Source organism: Neofelis nebulosa, chromosome X, assembly GCF_028018385.1.
Source record: "Neofelis nebulosa isolate mNeoNeb1 chromosome X, mNeoNeb1.pri, whole genome shotgun sequence".
Lineage (NCBI taxonomy): Eukaryota > Metazoa > Chordata > Mammalia > Carnivora > Felidae > Neofelis > Neofelis nebulosa.
In genome coordinates, this window is record NC_080800.1 from 36,951,783 (window position 1) to 36,969,086 (window position 17,304).

General features: G+C 38.9%; 1 protein-coding gene across 15 annotated transcripts in view; it reads right to left on the bottom strand.

Moving 5' to 3' along the window:
* CASK (calcium/calmodulin dependent serine protein kinase) overlaps window positions 1–17,304 on the bottom strand; it is a 357,939-nt gene that overhangs the window by 104,592 nt on the left and 236,043 nt on the right. For all 15 annotated transcript variants that reach the window (XM_058713427.1, XM_058713438.1, XM_058713431.1 and 12 more), the window contains exon 9: window positions 6,792–6,875. In XM_058713427.1, the coding sequence (XP_058569410.1) occupies window positions 6,792–6,875 (84 nt within the window). The remainder of the gene's footprint in view (window positions 1–6,791; window positions 6,876–17,304) is intronic.

The window sequence follows — 17,304 nt, forward strand, 5'->3', positions numbered from 1 at the left end:
CAAAACTCAGATGCAGGTCTAAAACCAGGAATTTTTTATCACATTAAGTTGGGCCATCTGACTAAAGTTGGCTGTGCTATTTCCTGTGAAGAAGGTTAACAATGAGACTTGCAAGTATAGTAGATAGGACTATATTTAAGAGCAACTGCACAGAACAGTATCTTAGGAATCCTTTTGGACTCTGTGAAAGCATTTTATAAAGATGGTTGATTAATGTATACAATAGCTTTCAAAAGCTAGACAGCCAAACTTAGGAAGTAATACGTCCTATATTTCACAATCAGAAACTAATAGAATCGCTTTGTAAAAGTCAATAGAAAGATCAAAATCACTTCCAATTTTTATCTATGTAAACTGCTTATACTGGAGTAAGTTTTCAGAATCAGCTGTGCCTTTTGGACACCAGGCTTACTGCTCTTGAGTAGCTGGAGCCCACGGCTGCTGTGCTGTCTTACTGCCTCTGCACCACCCCTTACTACAGGAGAGGTCTATGTGTAAATGCTGGCTTTCATCAGGGCACAAAGGTCCTTGATAAATCCTTAAGTTAGCTCTTGTTGAGTTTACAGAAAGGAGCAGCATGCCAAAAGGCAGCTGTTAGAGCTTCCTGGTTGACCTCTCAGAAGGTGATGTTTAGAGGTAAGCATTACTTTTGGAGGAGCCAAGACTCCTGATGGTGCTGTACAATAGAACTTTCTGGGATGACGGAAACGTTCTATACCGGTACTGTTGAGTACAGTAGCCATCAGCTGCATGTGGTACTGAATGTGGCTAGTGCAACTGAGAAATCAAATTTAAAATTTCATTTGACATGCATGAATTAAAATTAGAATTTAAGTAAGCACATATGGCCAGTGGCTATTGCGTGAGAGAGTGCAGCATCGTAAAGTGCTGGAAAATGGTATCACTAAACAAACTTTTTCTAGTTCTGCAAAGTTCAGGAATTTGAGGGACCAACTGGTAATTTAGAGAAGCACACAGACCAGATACTTCTGCGGTTTGCAAAATCAATACAGGAAAACTGTAGTTATCGGAAATCTCTCTCATTTTTTGTATATAAAGTGTAAGGAATAAATGTTTTTATCCTTTAAACGGAATCACATGGATTCAACTTAACCATTTCCTAAACTGAATGCAATAAATTTACCCAAATACAGAATACTGCTTCTATTTTTTCTTTCTTTCTTTTCTTCTTCTTCTTCTTTTTTTTTTTTTTTTTTTTACAAAATTTATTTGACATGCTTCACTGTGGGGAAATTTGCTTTCTAGAGGTAGAAATAATTCATGAACCAAAGGAGATGATTTCTAGAACAGATTCCTCTCCTCAGCCTCTTCCCTAGTTAGACAAGCTCAGATGCTAACAGATGGTCCCCTAGTACGTCCTGCAACCTGACCCCTTGCTCAGTAACTCCAAGTAGATGGCACCTGGGGTTAGCGTACAGGGGTGTCTCCTTAAGACATACCCACAGAGCACAGATTTTTCCAGACAGCCTAGATCAGTCTGTCCCACGCATCCTAATATTCGATTTGAGAAAACAGGATTCTCATATCTAGTCTTGTACTGAGGCCTATGGAGTTTATTAAAGGAAGAATTGTTCCTAGATGATTTTTTTAAACTGAAGTATTAAAATTCTAGAGCTTAGTGTAAAACAAAAAGAGGGGAAAACCCAACATCTGAAACATCTGGTAACCAAAATGAGAAAAAAAAATTTTTTTTTTTCCCATCATCATTCACAGATGTAAAAACAAAATAACGCAAGAGACGAGAATAAAAAGAAGTGTGTGATAATTCAAATCACATGCAGGGTTCCATTAACTTTTTAAAAATCTACATGTGAAAGGTAGTCTGAAAATGATGTTAATGCTAATTGCCCAAATAATTTTCTCATAGGGATTTGTTGTCTCCTAAAGCCTGCTGAGAGGTTAAATTCCAAAATGAATGTATAAATATGGAAAGAAAACACTTTCTGATTGTTTAGTATCGATATTATTGTAATGAATGAGTAATAGTCTTGAAATTTCAGCAAAGTATAATGAGTATTGTTTTATATTCTGGCATAAAAAAGTTTCACAAAACTTTCAGAATGAGAAGAAGGTTCAACCTCAAAAGTAAAACTCACCACCAAAAATACATAGAAATTTATTCAAACAGCTTTTTGGTGGGGAAGTTATTGAAAGAAATCACAAGTCTTAAATACACATACATACTTTGATGCCAATAATTCCAGTAGCACAGAACTTGTCCTAAGAATATAATCACATACCAAGGTGGGCAATGCAAAAATATTTATGGCTGTGGAAAACTGGAAGCAATCTGTGTCCAACAGCTGGTTAATTATGATATGTACAATATGACAGAATTTTGTAAAACCATTACAGTGTGTGCTTAATGAGAGTAATGACTCTCAATAAGGTGGACATATCAGAATCAACCATGAGGCTGTTTTAATAAACACACGTCCCTCCAACCTCTGGCATAACTGGGGCTGAGGGATGGGTGGTCCCTTGGGTGAATTGAGTGGTATGGTGAGCCACTGTTACTACGGGAATGTGTCATATCCCTTAAGTGTACTGAAGAGGAAACCACTATGTAAGAAGAATTTTTGTCACATGGTATAAGAACAAGTGGGGTATGTGAAATTCACATAAAATTAACCACTTTAAAGTGTACAATGCAGCAGTATTCAGTACATTCACAATGCTGTGCAGCCAACATTTCTTTCTAGTTCCAAAACACCATCACCTCCCTCCCTCCAAATCTGCATACCTATTAAGTAGTCACTACCCAAGACCTGGCTATCACCAATTTACTTTCAGTCTCTATGGATTTACAGATATAAATACCTATTCTAGATACTGAAAAAAAAAAAAAAAAGGAATCATCCAAAACGTGGCCTTTTAAAACTTTTTTTTAATGTTTTATTCATTTTTTTGAGAGAGAGAGAGAGAGAGAGAGAGAAACAGAGTATGAATGGGAGAGAGGCAGAGAGAGAGACATAGAGACACAGAATCTGAAGCAGGCTCCAGGCTCTGAGCTGTCAGCACAGAGCTTGACGTGGGGTTTGAACTCATGAACTGCAAGACCATGACCTGAGCCGAAGTCAGACGCTTAACTGACTAAGCCACCCAGGCGCCCCAAAAGTGGCATTTTAAAGGTCTCTTTCTGCACATGGATATCCAATTGTCCCCGTGCCATTTGTTGAAAAGACTTCTTTCCCCCATTGAACTGCCTTGGCACTTTTGTTGAAAATCAACTGACTTCAAATATAAGGGTTTATTCTTGAACTCTCAATTCTGTTCCACTGATATACATGTCTACTCCTATCCCATACTAGTACCAGAGTCCTGATAACTGTAGCTTTATAGTTAAGTGTCAAAATTGCAAAGCATGAGTCCTCCAACTTTGTCCTTTGTTCAAGATTGTTTTGGCTATTCTAAGTCCTTTGCATCTCCATATGAATTTTTAGGATCAATTTGTCAATTTCTGCTCAGGAGACTGTGTTGAATCTATGGATCAACTTGGGAAACACTGCCATCTTAACAATACTGGGTCTTCCGATCCATGAACATTAAATGTCTCTCCATTAGTTTAGATTTTCTTAAATGAATTTTTTAAAGTGTTTATTTATTTTGAGAAAGAGAGTGCAAGTGGAGGAGGGGCAGAGAGAGAATCCCAAGCAGGCTCCACAGTGGCAGTGAGAAGCCTGACATGGGGCTCGAACTCATGAACCATGAGATCATAACCTGAGCTGAAATCAAGAGTTGGATGCTTAACCAACTGAGCCACCGAGGTGCCCCCTGTGTATACATTTTAAAAAGCTTTTAAAAACTTCAAAGTGTTAATGTCAATGACTAGAAAAAAAGCTAAAATGGTATGGAGTTATTGGAATTACAGTTATTCATATACAGAATGAGTACCAAGTCAAAGGTATAAACATTAAAATCACAGTAAAACAGTAACAACAATAATAATGTTAATAACAAATAACATGTATGGAACACTCATGACTGCCAGGTACTTTTGTAACTACTGTAATATATTAATTCATTAAATTCTTACAGCCCTATGAGTTAGCTATTACCATTATCCCCATTTTGTAGATAAAGAAACCGAGGCACAGAGAATTTAAATAACTCGGTCAAGGTTACACATTAGTAAGTGTCAGAGCCATGATTCACGATTCACCGAAGGCAATGTAGCTCCAGAGCCCACTCTTTCCCATAATGCTGTTCTTCTCTTTCTTCTCGCCATGGACGATAAAAATTTCCTTCCTCTAAGTAAGAAAAGCAATATTCTACTGCTTTCTGTGAACTTCCCTTTTAATCATTTCAAAGGGAGTAAGAAACAAACAAACAAACCACAATAGGTTGTTGCCTAACATTTGAGGAGCTTAAAAACAGTGTCCGGATACAAGGATGGGTACCTAGCTGTTCATTTGTGAAACAGTTGTGTGGTGGTCTCTGAAAGCTAGTAAAGTGGAAATCTGTGTTCTGGAAGCTCACAGAAGAGGCAGAATGAGGAGAATGAGTTCTTGCAGATGGTAGGCATAACATACTTTAACCAGGATGGCTGAATGACATAAAGGAATACAGCCTTACCAGAAGCTGAAAAAAATCTCAATGACAACCCTGCTGACATTCCTAATTCTAGGTTGTCTGGTGGGTCTTGAAACTTTAAATAGTCCTGCAAAGGGATGTGGTAAGTTCATATGACCCCTCTCTGCTGTAACAGCTTTGCCCTGTCCAAATGAATCTTAGTCACCACTCTGGCTATTTTAGGCCCAAGTCTGGTTTTGTGGCACTGGGAGAACTACAGCATGGGTTTCTCGTGATGGGCAAACCTGAGCACTATGGCGAAAGGCCTGGACTTGGCCAATGAAAGGTTCAGCCCCAGACAGGGCAATGTCACAAAGGCCAAAGCAGGGCCAGAGTCAAAAAGACTAGGGAAGAACTCAGAAAAAAAAGTATAATTAATGGTTCCTTTGGGGAAGAAATGAACTTCAAGAACAGCTGACAAAATTTCACTTTGGATAGTAAGATTTTTTTTTTCTCTTGTAGGCTACAGTGGTTCAGATGTATGTCAAAGTCTTGGGAAACTTCTTTAGGTGCCATCTTGATAATGGCATGTCTTTAATAATTATTTTTGCCAAGGACTTTTAAAGCAAATAGAGAAGAGCCAGTTTGGAGTGCTGACTGTAAAAACAATTAGGACAGAGGCTTAATGGAGAATCATCATCACCAATAATGACATGTTACAATTTCCTTTGTTGTATAGTAGCACAGTCGACTTTTCACAATGATGGAAATGTCCTATGTCTGGGTGATCTGATTCGTTAGTCACTAGCCACATTTAGTTAATGAGCACTTGAAATATGCTAGTGTGACTGAGGAACACTTTTGATTTAATTGTCATTAATTTAAATTTAAATAGCTATGTGTGACTAGCAGCTACTAGACTGAACAGTTCAGCTCTATAGCATAATATCGTGGCCTACATAGTTTTCTCCCCCATCCACATAATGTTCCTCAAAATCTAGAGCTGTATATATGAAATTATTCAGATATTTCAGAGGTTGAATAATAATGAATATTACTGCAATTTAGGACATATACGAAAATACTTATAAAGTTTTATAGTTGGTGGGAGTCACATGGCTAAGGAGGACTACTAACCAATCAACCACTTAGAGGACAGACTTAAAGATGATTTTTTTACAGTAATCAAAAATAAGTCAAATAATAATTTTAAGACCACAATATAAGAGTTTCCTCTGTTGGGAAGGGGGGGGGAAATGTCCCATACAGTTTTTTTTACTAGTGTTGGGACACCTGGGTGGCTCAGTCAGTTGAGCGTCCGACTCTTGATTTTGGCTCAGGTCATAAACTCATGGTTTGTGGGTTTGAGCCCCATGTTTGGGCTCTGTGCTAATGGTGCAGAGCCTGCTTGGGATTCTCTCCCTTTCTCTGCCCCTCCCCTGCTCTCTCTCTCTCTCAAAATAAATAAACGTTAATTTTTATATTAATAAAATGGCTTACTATTTTATATTTGGTCTTTTTCAAAACCTTTTAAAATCAAACGGGCTCCCCATATGGGATAATTACCATTTTTTTTTTTTTTTGGTGAGATAGAGGATAGAGAGAATGGTAAAAGGAGAAAGGTACCTAGTAAGAATAAAGAAAAGCTAAGAAAAGTAATTTTAAAATATTTTCTAGTAGATCAAGGTAGTGGGGATTCTTACTGCTTTGTGATCGTTGTCTAATTAATTCTAATCCAGTATTGTTTCCACTGAACTAAACTCACATTTTTCTTGTCAAAATATTTAAGTTTGAGAAAATGTGGCCTACATTCATATTCAACAATAATGGATAATAATAGTGAATTCCTGGGATGCTTGGGTGGCATCTGACTTTAGCTCAGCTCATGATCTAATAGTTCGTGGGTTTGAGCCCCGCATCAAGCATTGTGCTGACGGCCCAGAGCCTGCTTTGGATTCTGTGTCTCCCACTTTCTCTGCCCTCCCCGGCTTGTACTCTCTCAAAAAAAAATAAACGTTGAAATAAAAATGTAAAAAAAGATAGTAAATTCCTATTTCAAAAGTAATTACATCTCTGCTATAAATTTTTAGGATGATACAAATCTAAAATGTGATTAATCTTTCATTTATTTGAACATTTTGTTTAGATTCATACTTAGATATTACCTTAAATGATTTAAAAAACAAAACCTTATTGAAATAATTTTTAGAAGTGAGAATTTAGCTGTCGGAAAGCTTTTTGCTGATTTCTTTAATTACCTTTAGTTTCCTCCTTGCATTGAATTTCCTCAGTTGCTCTACTGTTTCTGGAAGATGAATCTTGTAGGCATAACGATCCCGCTCCTGTAAAAGAAGAAAGATAATGAACATATGTAGCCATTTAAAAAAGTGAAGAAACTTAATCTAAAACAAACAATGAAGCCCACATTTCTTAAACATGAAACTTAAATTCTAAAATACTGGAGATTTTATTCCATGATACTGGTAAACATTCTCAAATGAGGGATACGAAGGTCAAAACTGATAGTAAAATAGTATTTTATTTTCAGCAATAATAAAGGGTTAAAATAATGGATCAAGTAATTTTTAGATATATGGCTATATGGCAAAGATAATTAAATCATAATTATGAAGGTATGAAGTTACCTTTGACATGTTCTTGTCAGGTAAAATGAGCATTTGAAAAATTAACTTCACAAATGATTGAGCATTCGGAATTGTCAGGAGTAACTGGATTTTTTTTTTAGGTGAGTGATCACTTTATGTATGTATGTATGTATGTATGTATGTATGTATTCATTCATGTGAACGGGCCCAGCGTGGAGCCCAGTGTGGGGCGTGAACTCACGACCCTGAGATTAAGACCTGAGCTGAGATTAAGAGTCAGACACTTAACCAACTGAGCCACCCAGGTGCCCCAGGAATGACTGGATGTTAAAAGATCATACTATCTTCGCACTAGAACAAACTTTTCAAGGCCATCTAATTCAAGCATTTCCTCACGTGGGATCCTTTTCAATCCCCGAAGGACGATTATTCTGTTTGACTTTGTCCAGTGAGTGATCATTCTTTTATGGCAGCTTACCACAATTCTAAGAAAGTAAAAAAGTGTTTACTTAGCCTGGGCCCACATCTGGCTTGTTTGGGCTAGCGTTGCCCTATGTAATATCGCAGAGCAAACATTCTTCCTCTTCTATATAGTAATTCCTCGGTAGCTAAGAGGGGGATCATGTTTCCACTAAATCTATTCTTCTGTGTGATGTCTCCAGTTGCCTCAACTATTCCTCATGTATATATATTTTTAAAGTTCATTTTTGTGAGAGAGAGAGAGCAAGTGGGGGAGGGGCGGGGGGGCAGGGAGGGAGAGAGAGACTATCCCAAACAGGACCTGCGCTGTCAGCAGAGCCTGATGCAGGGCTCGAACCCACAAACCATGCGATCGTGACCTGAGCTGAAATCAAGAGTTGGGCACTTAACTGACTGAGCCACCCAGGCGCCCATTCTTCATGAAAATCTTCAACCTCTTGTCATTCTTCTTATTACCCAATTTGGTTCTACTCTAATTTGTCAATGTATCTTAAAGACTTAAGTATTCATTTCAGAAATAGTTCTTGAGAGCCTGCTATGTTCCAGGCATTGATCTATGCACTTGGGATACACAAGTAAACAATACCAACAAAGATTCAGGCCCGCGTGTAGCTCATATTCTAGTAGAAGAAAATACAGAAAGGTAAACTATGGAGTATCATAAAAGTGCTATGGGATAAAGCAAAAAGTAAAGCAGAGTAAGAGGGAATGGGTACACTGCAATTTAAAATAGGGTGGTCAAAGTCGGCCCAATTGCTGTGAGGACATCCAAAACTGGTGAGGGAGTGGTCTAGGCAGAGAGAACAACAAGACAAAGGCCCAAAGGAAGAAGTGCACCTGGAGTTTTCAAAAACTGGCAAAAAGACCCATGTGCCATGGAGTAAATAGTAGATCAGATCAGAGAGGCAACAAGGCTGGGGTAGGCCATTTAAGAGCCTTTTTAAAAAAAAATATTTATTTTTGAGAGAGAGAGAACACAAGTGGGGGAGGGACAGAGAGAGAGAGAGAGAGAGAGACACACACACACACAGAATCTGAAGCAGGCTCCTGGCTCCGAGCTGTCAGCACAGAACCCAACGTGGGGGGCTCGAACCCACGAACAGCGAGATCATGACATGAGTCGAAGTCGGATGCTCAATTGACTGAACCACGCAGGCGCCCCCATATAATAGCCTTTTATTCTGAGTGGGAAAGGGAGCCACAGGAAGGTTTTGAACTGAGGTGACATGATCTGACAAGTTTAAAGGAACACTGGTTGTTGTGTTGAGAACAGATTAAAAGGGAACAAGGGTTTAAGGGGGGGGAAAAAAAAAGGCTGGGAGACCAGTTAGGCTATTGCAGTAATCTAGGGGGTAAATGGTAGATGAAGTCAGATGGAGAAAATAAAGATGATGAAGAGGAGATAGATTCTGAATATATTTTCTGAAAAAAGTTTTACTGAGGGGTAATTAGCATATAACAAACTGCATTTTTAAAATGTATAATTTTCTAGGTTTTGACATATACAACCATAAAAGCATCACTGTGTTCAACCTGAATATACCCATCACTCTCTAAAGTTTCCTCACGTCCCTTAGTCCTCTCCCTCCCAATCCCTGGGCAGCCACTGTTTCTGTCACTGTCAATTGGTTTGCATTTTCTAGAATTTTATATAAATGGAACCAGACAGTACAGACTCATTTTCTAAGTTGTTTCTCTCAGCACAGAGGTTTTGAACTTCATCCATGTAGTTGTGTGTATCAATAGCTGATTCCTTTTTATTGCTGAGTGACATTCCTTTGTAAGGATAGGCCATAATCTGTTTACCCATTATCTGCTGATGGACCCTGGGTTGTTTCCAAGTTCTGGCTATTACAAATAAAGCTGTAATGAACATTAATGTACAAGTCTTTGTATGGATACACATTTTACTTCTCTTAGGTAAATACTCAGCAGAATGGCTGGGTTGTATTATAGGGGTATGTTAAACTTTTTAAGTGGTTGTACCGTTTTACATTTCCATAGCAGTGTATCAGTTGCAATTGTTCTACATCCTCACCAATACTTGGTATGGTTAGCCTTTCTGATTTTAGCCATTCTGATACATGTGCGTATAGACATCTCGTTGTGTTAATTTGTACTTCCCTAATGAAAAATGATGTGGAGCAACTTTGCGTGTGCTTATATACCATCCACATATCTTTGTTGAAGTGTCTGTTCCAAATATTTTCCCGTTTTGAACTGGGCTGTGCTTTTTGTTATTATTGAGTTTTAAGAATTCTTCCCAACGTAGTGGGAGGGGATTTAGATGTCCAAACTCCCAGTTATAAAATAAAGACACAGGGATATAACGTACAGCAAAAGGAACACAGTTAATGATACTGTAACAACTTTGTATGGTGAGAGATGCTAGATTTTATCATGGTGATCACTTCATAATGTATATAAATGCTGACTATGTTGTACACCTGAAACTAATATTGTATGTCAACTATAGTTCAAAAGAAGGAATTCTTTACATAATCTAAATATGTAAGTCCTTTATCAGATACATAATTTGCAAATATTTACTCTTAGTTCATGGCTTGTCTTTTCGTTTTCCTACAGTGTCTTTCCAAGAACAGAAGCTCTTTTTTTCTTTTTAAAGTTTATTTATTTATTTTGAGGTGGGGAGAGACAGACAGACAGACAGCACACATGAGCGGGGGAGAAACAGACAGAGAGGGAGAGAGAGAATCACAAGCAGGCTTTGTGTTGTCAGCACAGAACCCAATGCAGGGCTCGATTCCACCAACTGTGTGATCATGACCTGAACTGGAATCAAGAGTTGGACGCTTAACCAACTGAGTCACCAGGTGTCCTCCAAGAATAGAAGTTCTTAATTCTGAATATATTTTGGAAGTGGAGAGAACAGGATCTTCTGAGGGAATGGATGTGGGGTGTGAGAGAAAGAGAGGAGTCAAAGACCACACCAAAGTTTTCAGTGTGAGCAACTGGAAGTCTGACACCAAGAGAGATGGGGAAGAGATCAGGACTATAGTTTTGGATATGTTATGCTTGAGATATCTAAAGTTCAAGTGGAGATTCAAGTAGGTACTTGGACATACAAGCCTGGAGTGCAAGAGAGAAGTCTGGTATGGAAATAAATTTTTGGAGGGTCACAAACATTTAGAAGATATTAAGGATAATACTCAACTCTGTCCCAGGCACTGAATTTGGGACTTTCACAGGCAGTATGCCATTTATAGTTGTTCTTTAAAACAACTATATAAGATAGTAGAGACAATGCTACATGCTAATTATCTCAAAAGCAATGGCTCAAATGGACATAATTGTTATCATCATGATTAGCATGTACTGAGGGCTTATTTTGTGCCAGGCAGTGTTCTAGGTCTTTACAAGCTTTGGTGTTTTTTTTTTTTTTTTTTTTTTTTTTTTAGTGCTTTACATGTTTATGTTACGTACTCTTCACAACAAAGTAGGAGGAATATATCATTATTATCCTATTATAGAGTTGGGGAAAAGGTGATGCATTAAACCAGATGAAGATTAATTAGTATGAATTGGGCCTCTTAGTTTTCTTAATCTGCATACTATACAACATTTGTAAATTAAGTTCAAGATCACAGTTGTTATTATAATGAAAATTCATGTTTGCATGTGAGGCACTTCTAAAATCAATGTGTTGGTATCCTGTACTTACAAAATTTATTTTTGAATTTAAATGTAGAATTTTAGTCAGTCCTGTCAAAATTTCACCTTGTTATCTGTGAAGTTCCTAAGGAATGAACACAAACACTTTAAAATTTATTTTCTATATTAATGACTAAAAATAGCAAGAGTTCCACTGGAGAGCAAAATTATATTTTTCTCGAGTACACATACAACACCTGATGTCAAAATATCTACAATTTGTATATCTGCTAGATTCTGTATGCTAAAACATCTTGGGAATGATTTTATTATCTTTAGGGACTTAATCTCCTTTTCCTGCATTTAGCCAGAGCAGGTTCACCAATACAGAAGACATAAGAATTTATTGAATAATCAACTAGCAGAGAGAAGCATAAAACTGCCATTTTATAACAAGCAATGGAATCTTGTAATGGATTGCTGTTACTGTTTGTGGAAGATGTGGTGTATATGTATATGTGTACCCATATTACAGAATATTACTTGGCCATAAAAAAGAATGAAATCTTGCCATTCACAACATGGATGGACCTACTGGGTATTACCCTAAGTTAATGAAGTCAGACAGAGAAAGGCAAATACCACATGATTTCACTTATATGTAGGATCTAAAAGGCAAAACAGGTGCACCTGGCTGGCTCAGTCAGTAGAGCATGTGATTTTCAACCTCAAGGTCATGAGTTCAGGCCCCACGCTGGGCATGGAGCATACTTAAAAAAATAAAAATAAAATAAAAGACAAAACAAATGAACAAACAACACTAGTAACAGACTCATAAATACAGAAGACAAACTGGTAGCTGTCACAGGAGAGGGTTGTGGGAGGACAGGTAAAATAGGTAAAGGCGATTAAGAAGTACAGACCTTCAGTTATAAAATAAATAAGTTATGGGGATGAAAAGTACAGCACAGGGAATATAGTCACTAATATTATAATTACTTCGTACGGTGACAGATGGTAACTACACTTATTGTAATGAGCACTGCACGATGGATAGAATTGTCGAATCACTACATTGTACACCTAAAACTAATACAACATGTGTCTGCTAAACTTCAATTTAAAAAATTGTAAAAAAACCGAAAAAAACCCTGTGTTCTGCCTGGTGATGTTTAATCAACATATACTGAAAAGCAAACATCAAAATGGGCTTTGCGTTATTTTTTGAGTAAAAGCTGTTTTTGCATTTCGATAGAGTAGAGGGGAGCAGAGAAAGCAAACCCAAGGTCTTTAACACAAGAGAAAGAACCCAAACAAAAAGGAGCTACATAATATTGTAGAGAGACAATGAGTTTGGAGTCAGAGTTTTTTTTTTTTTTTTTATCTGTTTTGAGAGAGAGAAAGAGAACATGAGTAGGGGAGGAGCAGAGGGAGAGAGAATCCTAAGCAGGCTCCATGTGGTCAGCGCAGAGCCCAACACAGGGCTCGATCTCACAAATCGTGAGATCATGACCTGAGTCAAAATCAAGAGTTGGATTCTTAACCGACTGAGCCACCCAGGTGTCCCTGGAGTCAGAAAGGCTTCTGTTCAAATTCTGGGTCATTTATATATTGGCTGTATGACCTTACATTCTCTCAATTGTTTCTTTTTGAAAACTAATCTTACAGGATTCTTACAAAGATTAAACAAGATGCTGTATAAGCACATGATTGGTTTTAATAATCCTTTTTATTAGTCAACATGTACAAACGTCTGATGTAAAGTAATTTGGGAGTGCTGTAAGTGTGTATGTGTGTGTGTGTCAACAGCTTACTAAATAAGCTGGGTTGTTTTCTAACTGAAAATATGTTCCTATTGCAGAAGAAAAAGGTAAAAATAAAACATAGTAAAAATTTCAGGGTATGAAACCTGTGACCCATTTGTAATGGTCTTTATTCACAGCTTCCAAAAAGGGTGAACCAAGTGACAGCATGTTTTTTTTTTTTTTTTCCATTGGGCTATTTTTTTTTAATGTTTATTTATTTATTTTTTTTTTTTAATTTTTTTTTTTTTTAACGTTTATTTATTTTTGAGACAGAGAGAGACAGAGCATGAACGGGGGAGGGGCAGAGAGAGAGGGAGACACAGAATCGGAAACAGGCTCCAGGCTCTGAGCCATCAGCCCAGAGCCCGACGCGGGGCTCGAACTCACGGACCGCGAGATCGTGACCTGAGCTGAAGTCGGACGCTCAACTGACTGAGCCACCCAGGCGCCCCTAATGTTTATTTATTTTTGAGAGCAAGACAGAGCACAGGTGGGAGAGGGACAGAGAGAGGGAGACACAGAATCTGAAATAGGTTCCAGGCTCTGAGCTGTCAGCACAGAGCCCGGTGCAGGGCTTGAACCCATGAACCGTGAGATCATGACCTAGCTGAAGTCGGATGCTTAACTGACTGAACCACCCAGGTGCTCCCCAACTGCATTTTGCTTAAAATAAAATTGCTTAACATTTTAGGTATATGTAACAGAACAAATTTCCACTGTTATTTTAAAAAAAAAAGGTCTTCACACCCTTTGTAGTCTCTGCAGATGGTAGAACAGAAATTGGTCCTTTGGCTAACGCCGAATGTGAGAGAAAGCCCAGGGAAAGTGGCTTAAAAGACACATGGCATCCCTGGATTCTAGAGCAAGAAATGGGCATTGGTGTTGATTTTTAAAGAATTCCCTACTCAACAGAATAAACACTTCTTCTTCCAAGGTTTAATTCTTTAGAGTTCTTGGTAACAAGGCTTTCCCTTTTGAATCACTGAGAAGACTCTGAAAGCTGGAGAAAAGGCCGACTGGGGAGGGATCCCAGGACCTGAGGGGTGACCTTTGGTGAGATCACTGTTTTTTTTTTTTTTTTTTTGTCTCTTAACATATCCTCACCTGGGTATGTGCGCAGCCGCAACTGGAAACTCCAAGGACAAGGAACACACAAAAAAACGAACCCTAAGAAAATCTGACTCTCTTTAGCCAAGGGCTGAGAAGGGGTTTTTTGCTCCGGAGGACAGAATCCTTTTGACTGCACCCACCCTACCCCCAGGGAACAGCATGTAAGCAGACCTGTTTCCCCTGCCCCCCTCCACCACCCCTTCCGGACCCAAGCAACAGCAAAGAGTTGGCGCCCCACTCCCTAGAGAGTAGGGGCAGTATCACAAAGAGAAGAGAGCTGGGGAAGGGGCTCTTTAAATCTATGTATGAAGTCTTTGGCACATCACCAATAAACCCAGGTATAAAACCGACCAGGATCAACACGGCAAAGAGCTTTGAGACTAAACTGTGGTTTAGTCTTCCAGGTTTCGAATGAGCCTCTGAGCAGCGCACAAGTGGGGCAGACCAGACGAGTAGTGCAAAGGCTTTGAAAATGAAATTGGTGTTTCAGCTACAGCCCTAAAAGTGGGCCAGGATGTGTGTTCTGAATTTAATCAGGTTAGCTGCCTACTAAAATAGAAGATTTAAATAAGAGTCTCATAATATAATACTAAAAATGTCTAGCATACTATCTAAAATTACTCTTCATACCAAGAATCATAAAAAAATCTCAACCGAAGTGAGAAAAGACAACCAACAGATACCAACACAGATACGGCACAGATATTAGAATCATCCAACTGGGATTTTTAAGCAGGTGGTATAAAAATGTTCCTAAGGGCACCTGGGTGGCTCAGTCAGTTAAGCATCCAACTCTTGATCTCAGCTCAGGTCATGATCAGGGTTTGTAAGATGGAGCCCTACATCCGGCTTTGCACTGATGGTGCAGAGCCTGCTTGAGATTCTCTCTGCACCTCCCCTGCTCACACATGCACAGGCACGTGCTCATGCTCTTGCTCTCAAAATAAATAAAAATTTCAAAAGAATTTTAAGAAAGACAAAAATGTTCCTAAAAGCAATTGCAAATGGTTAAAAAATGCTGACATTACCAAGTGCTGACAAGGATATAGAGCAACTGGTTCTCTCATACTCTGCTGGTGGGAGAGTAAAATCATACAGGTATTCTGGAAAATGATTTGGCAGTTTTTAGAAAGTTGAACATATACTTGCCATAGGACTTAGCAATCCCACTCACAGGTTTTTACTTTGGAGATGTTCATAGATGTATATAGATGTTCATAGCAGCTTTACTTGTATTAGCCCCAAACTGGAAACAACCTAAATGCCCTTCAAAAGGTGAATGGACAGGGGCGCCTGGGTGGCTCAGTCAGTTAAGCATCAGACTTTGGATCAGATGGTGATCTTGTGGTTCACGGGTTCAAGCTCTGCTTTGGGCTCTGCACTGACAGCTGGGAGCCTGGAGTCTGCTTTGGATTCTGTGTCTCCCCCTCTCTCTGTCCCTCCCCCTACTCGCGTGTACTCTCTCTCTCTCTCTCTCTCTAAAATAAAATAAACGTTAAAAAATTTTTTAAAAAGGTGAATGGATAAAGAAGTGTTGTACATTCATACAGTGGAGTATTATTCAGTAATAAAAAGGAATGAACTATTGACATGCACAACAACTTGGATGGATCCCAAGGACATTATGCTAAAAACACCTAATCTGTGAAGTAATAATAAATATATACATTGGTCTCTGACCCTGGTTCCTAACACAGAGCCCTAAAACCCTTCTAAGTAGGGGTGCTAGGAGAATCTTTTGTTCTAACATTTTGTCTTTGACCCCAGCTTCTGAGGCAGAGCTCCTAAAACACTTGTGATTTCCTAAGTGATAAGAGCACTGGGAGCATTTTTTGTCCTCATATTTGGTCTTTGACTCTGGTTCTGGACAGAGTTCCTACATCCCATGGCATTTCCTGGGTGACAGAAGTGTCTTTGTTTTAATGAGGTGACTCTTAGTGGGCTCCTGGATGGGGGCCTGGTCACCAGAAAGACCAAGTTATGAATAAAAGCTTGGGATTTTCAGTTCCATCTCCCATTTTGTTGAGAGGGGAGAGGGGCTGGAAACAGAGTTGATGATCAATGCATGCCTACATGATAAAACCTTTCATAAAATTTCCAAAAGTATGGGGTTTGGAGAGCTTCTGGGTTGATGAACATACGTACATGCCAGGAGCATGGTCTACCCCACCTTCTGTGGGAACAGAAACTTCTGCACTTGGGATCCTTCCAGATCTTGCTCTATGTATCTTTTCATCTGTATCCTTTACCATATTCTTTAGCATATAATAAACAGGTAAATGTAAGTGTTTCCCTCAGTTCTGTGAGCTGTTCCAGCAAATAATCAAATCCAAAGTTGGGAGTGCGTGGGTTATAGGAACCTCCAATTTGTAGTCAAGTCAGACAGAGGTTGTGGGTAACTTGGGGACCCACTCCTTGTGATTGGCAACGGAAGTGGGGGAGAGTCTCATGGGACCGAGCCTTTAACCTGTGGGATCTGCATGGACTTCAGTTAGTGTCAGAACGGAATTAAAATGTAGGACACCCAGGTAGTGTCAGAGAACTGCCTGGTGTGGGGAAAACACCCAGGCACACCTGGCATCAGAAGCGCTGTTGAGTGTGGTAGCTGCTTGAGAAGAAGAGAGAAACACACAGGAGATGTGAGTTTCTCTTAAACGGTTTACATATTGTATAATCCCATTTATTTAATAATCTCAAAAGGACAAAAATGATAGTGATGGACAATGGATCGATATTTACCAGGGGTTCCGGGTAGGGAGAGGATGTGATCATTAAAGGGTGCCAGACCACTTCTATATCCCGATTATGGTCATGCTTATATACTTCCATATGATAAAATTTCACAGAAACACACACACAAATGCATATAAAAACTGGTGGAAATCGAGTAAGGCCTTCAGTTTAAGTGTTCCAATGCCATTTTCCTAGTTCTGGTTATATAAGGTGTTATCACCAGGAGGAAGAATGGCAAAGTGCACGTGGGAATTCTGCACTGTTTTTAACCACTTCTTTTTTTTTTTTAATTTTTTTTTAAAGATTTTAAGATTTTATTTTTAAGTAATCTGTACACCCAATATGGGGCTTGAACTCACAACCCTGAGGTCAAGCGCTGCACATCTACCGACTGAGCCAGCCAGGCGTCCCTGTTTTTGCCACTT